Source organism: Dama dama, chromosome 4 (genome assembly GCF_033118175.1).
Source record: "Dama dama isolate Ldn47 chromosome 4, ASM3311817v1, whole genome shotgun sequence".
Lineage (NCBI taxonomy): Eukaryota > Metazoa > Chordata > Mammalia > Artiodactyla > Cervidae > Dama > Dama dama.
In genome coordinates this window covers 68385436-68400595 of record NC_083684.1, presented here as the reverse complement: position 1 = coordinate 68400595, position 15160 = coordinate 68385436, and the positions used below count along the sequence as shown (strand labels likewise).

At 48.3% G+C, this 15160-nt stretch overlaps 1 protein-coding gene across 1 annotated transcript; it reads right to left on the bottom strand.

Moving 5' to 3' along the window:
* CACNG7 (calcium voltage-gated channel auxiliary subunit gamma 7) lies at positions 1-15160 on the bottom strand. Its single transcript, XM_061136641.1, has 5 exons — positions 14965-15160; positions 13949-14035; positions 13275-13415; positions 1412-1557; positions 1-1043 (listed from the first exon to the last, which is right to left on the bottom strand). The coding sequence occupies exons 1-5, from the start codon at positions 15158-15160 to the stop codon at positions 786-788; spliced, it is 828 nt and encodes a 275-aa protein (XP_060992624.1). The 3' UTR covers positions 1-785.

Sequence of the window (15160 nt, the reverse complement as noted above, 5' to 3'; positions counted from 1 at the left end):
GAAGAGGAAGAAAAAAGAAGCCAAGGTCAGCTGAGAGCGAGAAAATCCGTTAAAGAGCGCCCTTGAAAAGACAGGTAGCCTTCAGAAGGCCGAGACGTGTCCAGCAGGTGAGACAGAACGGGCTCTCCCGGGTGTGCAGTGGGGGGCGGGTGAGGCCAGATTAACCATAGCCGGGGCCTCCGGGCCCCCACCCCACCCTAGAGATGGGGTGGGGGTGTGGGGTGGAGCAAGAAGGGCCTTCCCCGCTTCACTCGCTGTACGCGAGGACCACGAAGGTCTGGAGGTGAGACTGGGCCGAGAAAGAGGCTAGCCGGGGCAGAGAGGAGAAGAGGATGTTTGGCATTCCTGGCGGCTGCCAGAACCTACTCTCCAGCCCAGAGCCCCCGGCCGAGGCGAAAGGTAACTGGGGCGGTTTGCACGGAGGTGGGCGCGCTCGGCCGCTGGGCGCAAAGAACCGGGAAACCTGGGAGCCTTTCGGCGGGGGGGGCGGGGCCTGATGAAAGGGGCGTGTCTTCCAGGGGGAGGAGTCATCTGGAAGTGGAAGGGACCAATGAAGAGGAGCGGTCAGGAAAGAGGGCGGGGCTATGGCGGCTGGGCGGGGCACCAGGGAGAGGGCGGGGCCACGGCGGCGAGGCTGGGCTAACGCGCGCGCAATTTCCTCCCCGCGGGACTAGGCGTCCCTAGGACTTGCGCTGGAGCCGCGCGGTCGCGACGAGACCCGCGAGGAGGAGGAGGAGGAGGAGGAGGAGGAGGAGGAGGAGGCAGGGCGCTCCGGGGGCGGGGCCTCAGCAGGGCGAGGTGGAGATGTGGAGGTGGTCGGGGTACTTGATGGCGGGAGGGTAGTTCTGCGTCATCTGTATGGACACATCGCTGGAGATGTCCGAGGGGCTGCGGCCGCGGCGCCACGCCTCGGGCTGCAGAAACTGGCCCGAGTAGTCGGAGCAGTCGCTGAGACGCGGGCGGTAGAAGGCCGGGTGCGGGCGGTACATCTCCTCCTCCGCGTAGCGCTTGGTGAACAAGTACACGGACATCACGCCGGCTCCCTGTGGCAAGGCAGGACCAGAGTCCCCGAGGCTGGCCCCGGGCTACCCCCGACCCCAAGGCTCAAGACCCCCCAGCCCCGCCTCTCCCAGGACCCAGGATTCCAGGCCTCCAGCTTCCTCCTTTCCCAGAAGCCAGGAATTAGGGCCCCGGCCTCCTCCTCCCTCCCCACCGCCCCCCCTCCCCCATCCAAGGAGTCAGAGTCCCCCGCTTCATCCTTCCGGAGATCTGGGAGTCCAGGCCACCCCCCTTCTCCTCCGGAACCCCAGGAGCTGGAGGGTCTGGTCTTCCTCCTGGACCCAGGAATCGCGCATGCCCCTGCCACAGGTCCCCATTCAAATCTCTGAAGTCTGGGCCCCACAGACATCACCTCTTTGAGTAGGAAGGAGGACGCTGCGAAGGCAAAAGACCACCCGTAGCGATAGTGGAAATACTGTTCCGAGCTGCTGGGCCTGTTCATGACCTCGTCGTTGATGCTGGAAATGTAAAGAACCAAGCCCACCACCAAGGAGAGGCCTGGGGGAGTAGAGGGATGCCCTTGGTCCACTAGCAGTAGACCCCTTTCCCCAGCCCCAGGCCCCCTGCATCCCACTGCCATCTTCTCCCCCCACCCCCCACCCCATTCTATCCTGGACTGTGCTGTGCTTAGTCACTCAGTCATGTCGGACTCTTTGCGACCCCATGGACTGTAGCCCGCCAGGCTCCTCTGTCCATGGGGATTCTCCAGACAAGAATACTGGAGTGGGTTGCCATGCCCCCCTCCAGAGGATCATCCCGACTCAGGGATGGAACCCAGGTCTCCCGCATTGCAGGTGGATTCTTTACTGTCTGGGCCACCAGGGAAGTCCAAGACTACTGGAGTGGGTGGCCTATCCCTTCTCCAGGGGAATTTCTTGAGCCGGGGTCTCCTGCATTGCAGATGGATTCTTTGCAGTCTGAGCTACCAGGGAAGCTCTCATCAATTGAAGTCCCTTGTGGACTGGTCCTGGGCTGGGTGCAGGGAGTCTAGAGATAAATCAACAGCCTCCTCCTCCCTCCTCCCACCCCTGCATCCCTGATCTGCCATCCAGGGGCTCACAGCGCAGTTGGGGAAGGCAAATATGAACACTGGTCAGCAGTCACATCCATGGTGACATGTACTGTAAGAGAAATGGTAGCACAGAGACTTCCCTAGCGGTCAGTGGTTAAGACTCCAAACTTCCATTGCAGGGGGTGCTGGTTTGATCCATGGTCAAGGAACAAAGATCTCACACATACTGTGTGTGCACCAGAAAAATTAATTTTAAAAAAATTGCAGATGAAATAGTAGCATAAAGATCCATAGGTCTAGAAAAGGCACCAAAGCCACCTGGGGGTAGGAGTGGAAGGAGTCAAGGAAAGTTTCCTGGAAGCTGGATTTTGTCCTAAATCCCAAAGGATGAGGCCCAGGGAAGAATGCAGGAAAACCCTGATACCACCCCAGGCAAGGCAGAGGGACTAGCATTGTTCCAACCAGAGTTGGAGGGGGAACGCTAAACTGATCCATCCATGCAGCTAAAAAACATGGCCCACAGCCACCAGAAGTGAAGCCAGAGAAGGTTGGGCAGGGGCATTGTCATGATGAGCCTCAAATGCCAGTCTGAGAAGCTTGGCATTGATGGTGAGGGCACTAGGGAGCCACGGAATGTTGGGAGCAGAGGGAGGACAGGGCCAGACTGGAGTGTTAGAAGATCCTCTGGGGGCTGATGGGTTGTGGGAAGGGATTGGAGGGGAGAAATGCTGGAGCTATGACAGGCCCACGGGGGGAGGATGAAGCTGAACTGAGGCTGTATAGATAATAACATCAATAACAACAACAACAATAATAATAGCAGCTGCTTGTGTAGGTCTTGCTCTGTGCTGGGCACCATTCTGAGTGTCTTATATGCATTAACTCATTCAAACCTCACAATAACACTTTCAAGTAGGTACCATTTTTATCTCTGTTTAGAGTTGAGAATATAGAGGTACAGGGAGAAAATGGAGAGAAGTCTCATTTGAGAATTTTTAAGAGGCGAGTATCACTTCCTCAAGCTGAACTTTCTTTTTCTAACATATATATGTATATAAAATAAACATATGTATTTTATATGAGTGGCATGTGGGACCTTAGTTCCCTGACTAGGGATTGAACCCATGCCCTGTACACTGGAACTTGGAGTCAACCATTTGACCACCAGGGAAGCTTGAAGGTGAACTTTCTTTTAAACCGTAGCCATACAAGGGTGGCTTGCAGTGGGTGTGTGCTCAGTCATGTCTGACTCTTGGCAACCCTGTAGCCCACCAGGCGTCTCTGTCCATGGGATTTTCCAGGCAAGAATCCTGGAATGGGTTGCCAATTCCAGGGGATCTTCCCAACCCAGGGATTGAACTCGTGTCTCCTGTCTCCTGCCTTGGCAGGTGGATTCTTTACTGCTGTGCCACATAGGAATCTGTTAAAGGTGGCTTAAGGAGGCAGCAAAATCCCTGGCCCTAAATTAATCTCCATAATCCTCATTAGCACCTTCCCCTAGAATCCTATTACACAAACAAACATCTGTGTGTCCATCACACCCAGAATAAATCTGAATTGCTTCCATTGCCTACGAAAGGCGTTAGCAAAAAACGACCCCCCCCCCCCCGACCCAGGGCTAAATCCAGCCCACCCCCTGTTTCTGTATGGTCTACTAGCTAAGAATGACTTTTATATGATTAAGTGGTTGAAAAAAAAAAATCAGAAGAGTATTTTGTGGCATGTAAAAAGTATAGGAATTTCATTTGGCAGTTCCTCAAAGCGTTAAAGATAGAATTACCATATGACCCAGCGATTCCACTCCTAGGTATTTAGCCGAGAGAACTGGAAACATATGCTCACACAAAAACTTGTGCAGCAAAGTTTGCAGCAGCATTATTCATAATAGCCAAAACGTGGAAACAACCCAAATGTCTATCAACTGCATGGATAAACAAAATGTGGTATAGCCATATAAAGGAATAGTATTCAGCCAAAAAAAGGAATGGAGTGCTGATTTATACTGCCACATGGTGGAACCTAGAAAATATGCTAAGTGAAAGAAGCTCGATGCAGAAGACCACATATTGTACGCTTCCATTTATAGGAAATGTCCAAAATAGGCAAATCCATAGACAGAGAAAGTAGATCAGGACTTCCCTGCTGGCTTAGTGGTAAAGAATCCACCTGCCCATGCAGGTGACACAGGTTTGGTCCCTGACCTGGGGAGATTCCACAACTAGAGAGGAGCACCCACTCGTTGCAACTAGAGAAAGCCCGTGCCCAGCAACAGCTGCAGCCCATAGGGTCACCAGGAGCCAGACATGACTGAAGCGACTTAGCATGCACGCACACAATGATATTAGGCTGCAGGCAAGCATCATCAGAGGTTGTTAAATCACTGAATGACAGAATCTCCTCGTGGAATATCTGTTCATTACAAAGATACTTTGGAAAGCCCCCTTTATCATCAAGGAGCCTGAAAGATACCGTTTGAACCAAGTGCCTGAAGCTAACATTACCAATAGTGGGACAAACGGACACCTCGACCTCCTGATGGGATCACACCACCACTTCATTTATGTAGTGTCCCTGCTGGAAATGTGTAACCTGGATCCACTCCAGGAGAAAATGTGGGGCGTTTTACAAACACTGGTTGCATTCTTCAAAAATAAACGTCAACATGAAAGATTTTTTTTTTAAGGCATAGGAACTATATAAAAGATGAAAAGAGACACATCAAGGAAATGCAGAGCGGAATCCTAGCCTGGATCTTGAATCAGGGGAAAAACGGACCATAAAAAGCAGTGTGGGGACTTCCCTGATGGTCCAGGGAAGACTCTGTTCTTCCACTACAGGGAGCTTGGGTTCGATCCCTGGTCAGGGAACTGGGATCCCACAGGCCCCGGGGAGCAGCCAGTGGGAAAAAAAAAAGGTAGCGTGGGTGCTGTGGAGCAACTAAGCCGGTGCATCACAACTACTGAAGCCTGAGAGCCTAGAGCGCATGTCCCAAAACAGGAGAAGCCCTGGCGATGAGAACGCTGTGCACCGCACCGAGTGAGGAGCCCCGGCTCGCCACAGCTAGAGAAAGCCTGCAAGCGGCAGCCAAGACTGAGAACGGCCCAAAATGTTTAAAATATCAAAAAGGCAGCGTGCAGACAACTGATGAAATTTGAATACAGATTGTGTATTAGCTGTAAAACTGTATAAATGTTCAACTTCCTGAATTGGATGATGGTACTATGCTTAGGAAAGGAAATATACTTGTCCTTAGGAGATATCTGATGCTGATGTATTTAAGAGTGAAGTGTTTCTAGTGTGTGTAAAATGGATAGTTGGTGAGAAGATGCTATGTGGTACAGGGGGCCCAGTCTGGTGCTCTGGGATGACCTAGAGGGTGGGATGAGGGGAGAGGAGGGAGGCTCAGAAGGGAGGGGACATATGTATAATTATGGTTGATTGTCATTGTCATATGGCAGAAACCAACACAACATTGTAAAAATTAAAAAACAAAAAAATTTTAAAAGGGTGAGGTATTTGCAACTTATGTTCAAGTGGTTATCTATGGTAATATAATGTATTAATAACATATAGATATATGCCCATATACACACATATACTCCAATATTTTGGCCACCTGATGCGAAGAACTGACTCACTGGAAAAGACCCTGATGCTGGGAAAGATTGAAGGCAGGAGGAGAATGGCATCACTGACTCGATGGACGTGAGTTTGAGCAAGCTCCGGGAGTTGGTGATGGACAGGGAAGCCTGGTGTGCTGCATCCATGGGGTCACAAAGAGTCAGACATGACTGAGCGACTGATCTGAGCTGACTGATATACACATAAGACAGAGAAAAAGACAAAGGTGGGGGACTTCCCTGGTGGTCCAGTGGTTGGGAGTCCACCCTCCAATGCAGGGACACAGGTTCACTCCCTGGCCAGGGATGATCCCACATGCTCTAGAGCAACTGAGCCCACGAACTCTGGAGTCCATGCACCACAATGAAGACCCAAAGCAGCCAGAAATAAATAAATAGTAATAATAAAAATAAAAAAAGACAAAGGTAGCAAAATGTTAAAACTTGGCCCAGGTGAAGAACATGAGAATTCTTTGTGCTGTTCTTGCAACTTTTCTGTACATTTAAAAATTTGCCAAAACAACAAATTTTAAATGAAACAGGTATCCCCAAACAGGAATTCCACCCCTTGAAGATTCAAAAATGTTACCCTGCAAATGGCTTACTCATTGTGAAGAGAAAAATGTGCCTTTCCAAAGGAGAGCTCTAATGATCACCCCCTTTACCAAGGGGGTGCAAACATTTTTCCACTCCTTGTGGGAACAACTTGACATTATTAGCTACCAGAAGTGATGGGCTATAAAGAATATGGCACCACTTCTAAATCTTACCAAACCTATATAACTAGAATCTAATTAAGTCTCTACCTTGGACATAACTGCCGGTTACAGAAAATACAAAGGAAGAGGAAGAAGTCAAATGATGCCATGAGGAAACAATCAAACAGAGGCAGGATGTGGGGTGTTCTACAGGACATCCTGTCTTACAGATTTCAAAAGGACAATGGTATGAGCCAAATTATAATACTTAAGCCAGTGATTAATCTTAACATCTCAAAAAGAGAGGCAAACAGATAGTATTATGTCTCCTGATGCAATGCAGTAGGACTTAATAACACCACCTATCTATGGGGTATTTTTGCCCCACCCCCCCACCCCCAAAGTCAAACCTGGATCTGATCTACAATTTTACAGGAAAACACAGAGCGGATGGACATGTTAAAATCACAACACAAGGACACAACAGAAAGATCAAAAGTGTGGAGATTACATGAGGCAAATGACTAGATATTTTCAAATGAATGGCAAGAAAAAAATAGGAGAGGGACTATTAGAGATTAAAAGAGGCTTCAGAGATCTATCAACTAAATGCACAAGTGGAATTTGGATCCTGGTTTCCAACACACTAATTGTAAAAATTTTTAAAAAGGCATTTATGAGACAAGTGGGGAAGTTGAACTCTGGCTAGATATTAATTTATATTAAGCAGCTATTCTTCATTATTTGGGCAGATAATGGCAGTGTGGCTATGTTAAATAACAAAGTACTAATTTCTCAGAGATATACTGAAATATTAGTGGATAAGATGATTTAATGCTGGAGACTGACTTTAAAATCCTGTAGTGAAGTGCAGAAGGGAGATATGGCAAGTTTGACTAAAAAAAGCTTTGCCATATGTTGATAATTGTTGAAACTGAGTGAAGGGTGCATGGCACACCACACTATCCTTTCTATATTTTCATAATGAAATATATTTTAAAAGTCAGTGTTGTAAAAAATATAGTATGAGAACTAGTCTAGACTAAAAGAGAAATTAACTAAATGCAATGCATAAACTTAGACTGAATCCTGGTTCTGCGGGGAAAGCTATAAAAGGCATTCTTAGAATGACTAGGACAGTTTGAAAATGGAATGGATTATATTATGGAATTATTGTAAAATTTCTAGGTTTAATAATGGTCTTGCAGTTATGTAGAAAAATGTCATTACTCTTAAGAGATGCATATTAAAATGCTTAGTGATGCCTGCAACTTACTTTCAAATGGTAAAGTTAAAACAGAGTGCTTGCGTGCTCAGTTGCTACAGTCATGTCCAACTCGGTGAGACCCCATGGACTGTAGCCCACCAGGCTCCTCTGTCCATGGGATTCTCCAGGCAAGAATACTGGAGTGGGTTGCCATTTCCTTCTCCAGGGGATCTTCCCGACCCATGGATTGAACATGTGTCTCTTCCATCTACATGCATTGGCAGGTGGGTTCTTTACCACTAGCACCACCTGGGAAGCCCAGGGGAGTTCCTTTAATCTGACTCCCCTCATCCAAGAAGGATGGTCAATTATCAAATCATGTCTATTTTCCTTCCTGAATCTCTCATAAATCTAAAATCCCTTTGTGCATCCCCAAGTCCTCTAATCCAGCTGAGGCTTATTCCCTGTGCCTGTCCTATTTCCTTCAAACCCGTCTCCCTATTTTAGATACTGTTGTTTCTTTCTTTTCTTATTTTTCCCACACTTTGAGGCATGTGGGATCTTAGTTCCCCAGCTAGGGATCAGTCCCACACCCCTTGCATTGGGAGGTGAAGTCTTAACCTCTGGACCGCCAGGGAAGTCCCGTATGTTTTTGTTTTGTTTCAGATACTGGTTCTTTCTAAAAACCCATACCAGGGAGTTCCCTAGCAGTCCAGTGGTTAGGATTCTGCCCTACCACTGCAAGTTGCCCGGGTTCCATCCCTGGTCTAAATAACTAAATAAAACCCATATCAGACTCTGTCCTCCTCTTGTCAAAATCCTTTCTTGGCACCCTAGTATCCATGGGAGAAAGTATTCGTTCCTCAGTCTGATTATCCAGGCTCTTTTTGATCTGAAAACCTGCCAAACACTCCTGTCTCACCTCAAGGCCCATTTTACATTTCAGATCTAAAAGACAAACATTCTCCCTACAGAGAGTCAGGAACAGGGTTGATGAGAAGGGAACAAACGTTTCTGAAGAGAAGGAGCTTTCTGTTGTTGCTTTTGCTCTTGTTTTTGTTTTAATGATTGAAAGTTATCTAAAAACAATGTCAGAAGCTGTTCTTGTCATTCTTTCTCCTTCCTGGGCATTTTACGGTGACTCTGGTTCTCTAAAAATAACCTTCTTTCCCGTTTTTTCCTCCTCCCCTCTTTTTTCTCTCTCCTTCCCTCTTCCTTTCTCTGTAATCCGGCCTTCTCCCTCCCCCCTCCACTACATCTGCTTCAGAATTCTTAGAGCACAGAAGGCAAGAATCACCTACATTCCAAGCTGAATAGAACAACCTGGATTTAGAACAAAGAATTTCAGGACCATGGAGAGCTACACGGGCGGCTACCTCAGTCTTACCGCTTTCTAGGGTCTTAACGCATGCTGTGAATTGCATCTCTGTACCAGGCACTTTTCTCTCTTTACTTGAAAAACTCCCCCTCGCCCTTTCTGCATCAATTTAGATGTCACCTGCTCTTGAAATTCTGGTCCCTCCCACCCTCTCCAGCACCCTACTCTGTCAGCTTAAAGCATCTTCCCTTTTCTCAGAATGCCTTGAACTTTCTTTATCAAGGGTCTCTTCTACAAATATTTCATCGTGGACTTTGTACCAGCAACTCATCTAGGCTCTGAAGATACAAGCATGAGCATGTCTCTGCCTTTTATTTATCTATTTATTTGGCTGCACTGGGTCTTAGTCGCAGGACTGGGGCTCTTTCCTTAGTTGCAGCATGTGAGATCTAGTCCCCTGGACAAGGATCAAACCCAGGTCCCCTGCACCAGAAGTGTAACGTCTTAGCTGCTGGATCACTAGGGAAGTCCCTTCCTGCCTTTTGGAGTTTACATTCTGGTGGAAGGAGGCAGAAAATGAATAAGGTGACACTAGCAATAAGTGCTATAAAGCAAATATCAAATAGGGAATGTGATGGGTAGTATAGTGGGGGCAAAGCAACATTGGGTACCATTGTCAGAGAAAGAAAATCTGAAGAGGGAAAGTTGGGGAATTAGGAGAAAGAGACTTCCAAGCATGGAGGGTTAATGCTTGCAAAAGTGAGGTTGAGATTAGCATTTCAAGGGCAGTGCAGCAGTGGAGAGAGTGTTAGTGAGTTAGGAAAAATGAGACCAGAAGTCTGAGCAGTAGCCAAGTCATGTAAGACCTTGTAAGTCAGCATGAGGAGTTGGGATGTATTCTAAGTGCAATAGAAATGCATTGAGGCACTGAAGGGATTTAAGTGCTGCGTGACCAGCATTGATGGGCATGCAGCTGGGAGCAGTTTTGTGGCTGACTGCATGAAGATTGCCATTTAAGATTCAGCATGTCACCAGTGCTCAGTAAGGGCATGGCATAGAAGATGTTTCTGTAACTGTTTGATGAGTGAATGAATGAAAGAAAGAGCAGATACATGGAACATGTTTGAGGAGCAGGGGTTAATATGAGCCAGGCACAGGAAGCTTGCCTCATCTGACCTGGAAAAAGAAAACCAATGTCACTCCAGCCTCCTCCCCCTTCTCTCACCAATCATACCCAGTCAGTCATCTGGTTCTATTGATTCTTCTGTCAACATCCTTCTTTCTCAAAGCCATCCAGTCACCTTTATCCTCCCATCTCCCTCCCCAGCTAGAACCTTATCTGCTCCTGCCTGGACCACTGCATAAGCCTCCTCCATTTCCAATCTCTTTCCTTTTAATCCATTCCCAACACAGGACCCTGAGGGATCATCAACACCCTATCCCTCCTGCCACTTTCTCCAAAACTGAATGTCAACATCGCCATTTACCAGACCTTGGTCAACCCTTGTCTCTTTCTAAGTCTCAATTTCCTCATTGGGAACATGAGGTGGTTGCACTACTACATTCCATTCCAAGATCTAAGATTCTGGTACTACTTCCACCCTTTCCTTCCTTTCTTTCTTTCAGCTAGCTGGGTCTTAGATGTGCGTGTGGGATCTTTGATCTTTGTTGCTGGCCATGTGGGATCTAGTTCTCTGACCAAGGATGGAACCCCAGGTCCCCAGCACTGGGACCATGGAGTCTTAGCCACTGGACCACCAGGGAAGTCCCCAGCCTCTCCTCTCTTCTACTCCCCTTTGTCTTTATGACTTTTAATTGTGGTGAGGCAGTAGAATGCCAGGGTGAAAGACCGGTCTGGAATCCCGCTTCCACTGTGGAGCAACTGAACTTTTGCGTGCTTTCTGCTTCCTCAAATGGAAAATGGGAATAAAAATAGTATCTGCCTTACGAGGTGAAGAAAAAGAAATAACTTAATTTGCACAAAGCACTTAGAACTTCCCCAAACCGTGGCACTCAATTAACTGTTTTCTATTATGGTTGCTGTCACTACTACTACTATTCATGAATGTATGTGAGTATGCATTTATTTATTTAAAACTGCCACATGCTGAGCACTTACTGCTATAGACCAGGCCCTGTGTTGGGCCTTCACATCCATGATCTAGACCAGGGGTCGGTCAGAAAACTATTGGTCCCACTGCCTGTTTTTGTACAGTTTGCAAGCTAAGTGTGGTTTTTACATTTTTTTTTTAATGGTCAGAAAAAAAAGAAAAAAGAATAATAAAATCTCACGATCCATGAAAACTAGGTTGAATTCAAATTTCAGGCTCCTTAAATAGGATTATTGGAACACAGCTAGGCCCACTGCTTCCCCTCTGGCTGCTTTGGCACTCCAACAAAGCCCAGACTATTTACTGTCTGGCCCTGAGCAAAAAGTTTTCCCACCCCTGACCAAGGCTGCCCAGTCAACAGCTCCAGAAAGGAAGGCTGTGTCTCACAGGCTAAGTGGCAGGATTTTACCCCAGGTCTTTCTAGGTTCACAGCAGCATGAACCTTCAGCCACTACAGGCTGCAACCTTGGCTATCTCTGGTGGGGTGCATAGACCATAGTCTATGAAGTGAAGTTCAGGAAGTGGGGTTCAATGCCCCTAAATTACTCTATTGTTACATCAGAGGCCTGATTTCCAGCCCTGACAACACCAACTGATACTTAACTTGACCTTGGGAAGTCAGGTCCTGATGCATTGGTATAAGCATGGCTTTTGGGATGAGACCACCCTTGATTCCAGTGCCAACACTGTCATTTATCAGCTTTATTGCCTCTTTGGTTTCCACTTCTGTAAATCATGAACAATAGGATTTTTCTTCGAACATTTCAGGTGGGTTGAATCAAAGTCCCCATGCTCCCTACCCTTGCCCCACTTTCTGTCTCTCTAGGCTACAATTTTTCCATCTGACACTCTGAAATGGTGATATGATATGTGTCTTATTTTAGCTTGGTGTCTGGCTCTGCATGCTGTGATTCAAGTTTGCACGGAGGTTGCACCCTGCTTTCCTGGGGAAGAGGTCTTGTCAGGTTAGGTTGGAGGCACGGGGGAGGTTTAGCCCAGAGAAAGCTGGGTGAGGAGCGGGGAGGAGGCTGGGGGAGGGGGTTTTTGAAGATCCATCTCCAATTATTTGCAGAGCTGACTCCAAAGATGTGGCCGAGTGCAGGCCCCAGGGGACGTAATGGGAGCAAGACATACAGCAGGCTTTGTTCATAAAATATCAACTGAATTAAAAGGGCCCCAACGGAGTTTAATTAAATCATGTTGAAGTAATTCGAATTGAACTGAAGAACTGAGTCAGAATAGATTGGGGTCAGTTGAGCCAGATTGATGGAGTTAAGTATGTCAGAGCAGAGGTGACCTGACCTGAGCTGAGTTGGACTGAATTGGACTGGACTGAGCTAAAATTTGGAGGAGAGGAACACTTCAGAAAGAGCTCTCCTCTGGAGCTCAGGACACTTGAGTCCCTAGGGAGCCAGCTTACACTGGTATCTCAGGCAACTCCCTGCACAATTTCAAGACCCGGTATCCCTATTTTATCAAATTAGTTCTAATAATAACTCCCGGACAGAGATGTTATGAGACATTTATGAGATTGCTCATGCAAAAGAGCCTTAGATCTCAAAAGAAAAGATAACTATAAATAAACATTGAACTCTAGCTAATGACAGGCATGGTAAAGAATCTAGAGTCAAGAGTACTGATGCCTGCAACTTGCTCTGAAATTCATTTTTAAATGATAATAAAATAGATGGATGGATGGGTAGAAAGATAGATGGACAGGTACAGGATAAAGCAAATCCTGTGATGTGGTAATGGTCAACTCTAAGTGGTGGGCACAGGGTTCTTTCGACGTTTCTTTTTGAAAAATGTTCCAGTAATACGTCGCACAGAACATAAAGAGCCTTGCAAACTGTTAATTGCTAAAATATCAGGAGTGGTTAAAAATACAGCCTCTGGAGGCGAAATGTGTGTGGTTGAGTCCCATCTCTGCCTCTCACTGGTTGTATGGCCCTGAGTAAATGACTTCATTCCGCTGAGTGTGTGTTTCCATAACTGTAAAATGGGGTTATTAATAGCATTTACCTCACAAGGTTATTGTATCAGAACAGAGCCTGCCACCCAGTTAGCACCCAAGAAACGCTCGCTGAGAAATGCTCCATTCCACAGAGCAGCAAAGTGGGGCTCAGAGAGGTTCTGCAATTCCTTCAGGATTACCCAGCAAGGAAGTGGTGGTCTTATTGGAAGAGGAGCCCCAGGTTCCTGGCGCCTGAAATGGTCCTGCAGCTTGTCAGTCCTTTCCTTGGGCTTACCTGAGAGGATGAAGAAGATGCCGGAAACGAAGGCCAGAATGGTCCTCTGCGGGCGGATGTGGCCAATGTTGCTGATGACAAAGGCGGTGAACACGAGGAAGAGGCTCACCATGGGGAAGGGGGTGGCTGTGCGCACTGTCTCTGGGGGAGGGGTAGGAAGAAAGGCGGAGGTCACCTCTGAATCCTCCTCATCTCTGCACCCCCTCGCCCCTTTCTGAAACTTCCACTGCTGGCCCCACCCCCTCGCCCAGGCCACACCTCCTTGGTTTGACCCCACCCCTTAGCTCTTGACTCCACCCACTCCCAGGCTCCGCCCCTTCGACCTGGCCCCGCCTCCTCACACACCCACTCTGCCTGCTTTCAAGCCTGCATTGCTTCCCTTCCTCTCCATCCCTTTTCTTGTGTGCGAGACTCTGCGACCCCATGGACTGTAGCCTCCCAGGCTTCTTCGTCCAAAGGATTATCCAGGTAAGAATACTGGAGCGGGTTGCCATTTCCTCCTCCAGGGGATCTTCCCGATCCAGGGGATGAACCCACATCTCTTTACGACTCCTGCATTGGCAGGCGGGTTCTTTACCACTAGCGCCAGTTCTGGCCTGCCCTTTTCCCCAGGACCCGCCCTGTCACCCTGCCCCTTGGTTGCCTAACCCTCCCAGCCCCCTGCTTCCCCTCACTCAGAATATTCTCCGTGTTTTCCGTCACCAAGTTGATCTCTGGTTCAAGGAAATATTCTGAGGCCACGCAGCGACCCTTTTCCCGGCCTGGGGGAAGATAAGAAGGCAGGGCGGTCAGGGGCAGGACGCACAGTCAAGAGACCCCAGGATGGGAATGTTCTGGGGATTAGTGTCTGTCTATTCTGTATTGCTCTGTACTTCATTTGTGCTCCTCTTAGGGGGTCACAGAAGGGTGTGGGCAGGAGCCTGCCAGCTCCTATTGCAAGTTGCCCTGGTTGCAAGTTGGATGGAGGAAGACAAGCTGGAAGCCAGAGTCTCTAGTAAGAAGGGATTATGGGCCAGGTCTCCTGAATCCTTAAAGAGGGAAAGGTCTGGGGGTTGAGGTGGGAAAGGATTCCTAGGAGAGATGTCCGCAGTAGCTGGGAGGCATAGATATTGTTTATCCTTCCCATTCAACAACGGAACTGTTCAGGAGACAAGTTCTGAACTAGGATTACTGTTTCTCTGGGGCTGGTGGCTCCAGGGGGTTACTGGGGATTAGGGACCTGGAGGTTGTGTGATCGTTCGGGTTCTTAAATCCAGGGACTAAAGCGCTAAAATTGAGTGTGTGTGTGTGTGTGTGTGTGTGTGTGCGTGTGCACGCGCTCCACTGCTCAGTCGTGTCTGATTCTTTGCAACCCCGTGGACTGCAGCCCGCCAGGCTCCTCTGTCCATAGGATTCTCCAGGCAAGAATCCTGAAGTGGGTTGTCATTTCCTTCTCCAGGGGATCTTCCTGACCCAGGGATCAAACCCGCGTCTCTTGCATCTCCCTGCACTGGCGGGCGGATTCTTTACGCAATGCGGCCACCTGGCAAACCTTAGAAATGGAATCTCCAGGTAGACATGCGACTGTCCAGGAGAGACACGGGTTTGATTTCTGGGTTTCGGGTACCCGTGGGAGGGAAGTGTGGATGAGGACTCTCGGGTGCCACACAAAGGCGGGGACGGTTGACTGGTGGGCAGGTGAGGCCTGTACCTGCAAAGAAGCAGACTCGCCACAGGCCAGCGTGCAGTGCCATCTTGACCTCCGTGGTCTGGTTCTGCGGCAGCACGGTCCCCTCCTCCATGTACAGCCAGTAGTCCGTGCTGACGGCGATGCCCACGAGCAGCAGGCCGCACGCACCGAACACGCTGCTCAGCAGGGTCAGGGCGCGGCTGCTGCAGTGACTCAT

Bases quoted from the DNA above. Each gene is read 5' to 3' on its own strand.
- CACNG7 (XM_061136641.1), bottom strand. From the start codon at position 15,160: ATGAGTCACTGCAGCAGCCGCGCCCTGACCCTGCTGAGCAGCGTGTTC. The intron at 13,416-13,948 runs GTGAGGGGAAGC...CCCCTCCCCCAG, and splicing joins AAACACGGAGAATATTCTGA to AGACAGTGCGCACAGCCACC. The intron at 1,044-1,411 runs GTGATGTCTGTG...GCCTTGCCACAG, and splicing joins CCTCCTTCCTACTCAAAGAG to GGAGCCGGCGTGATGTCCGT.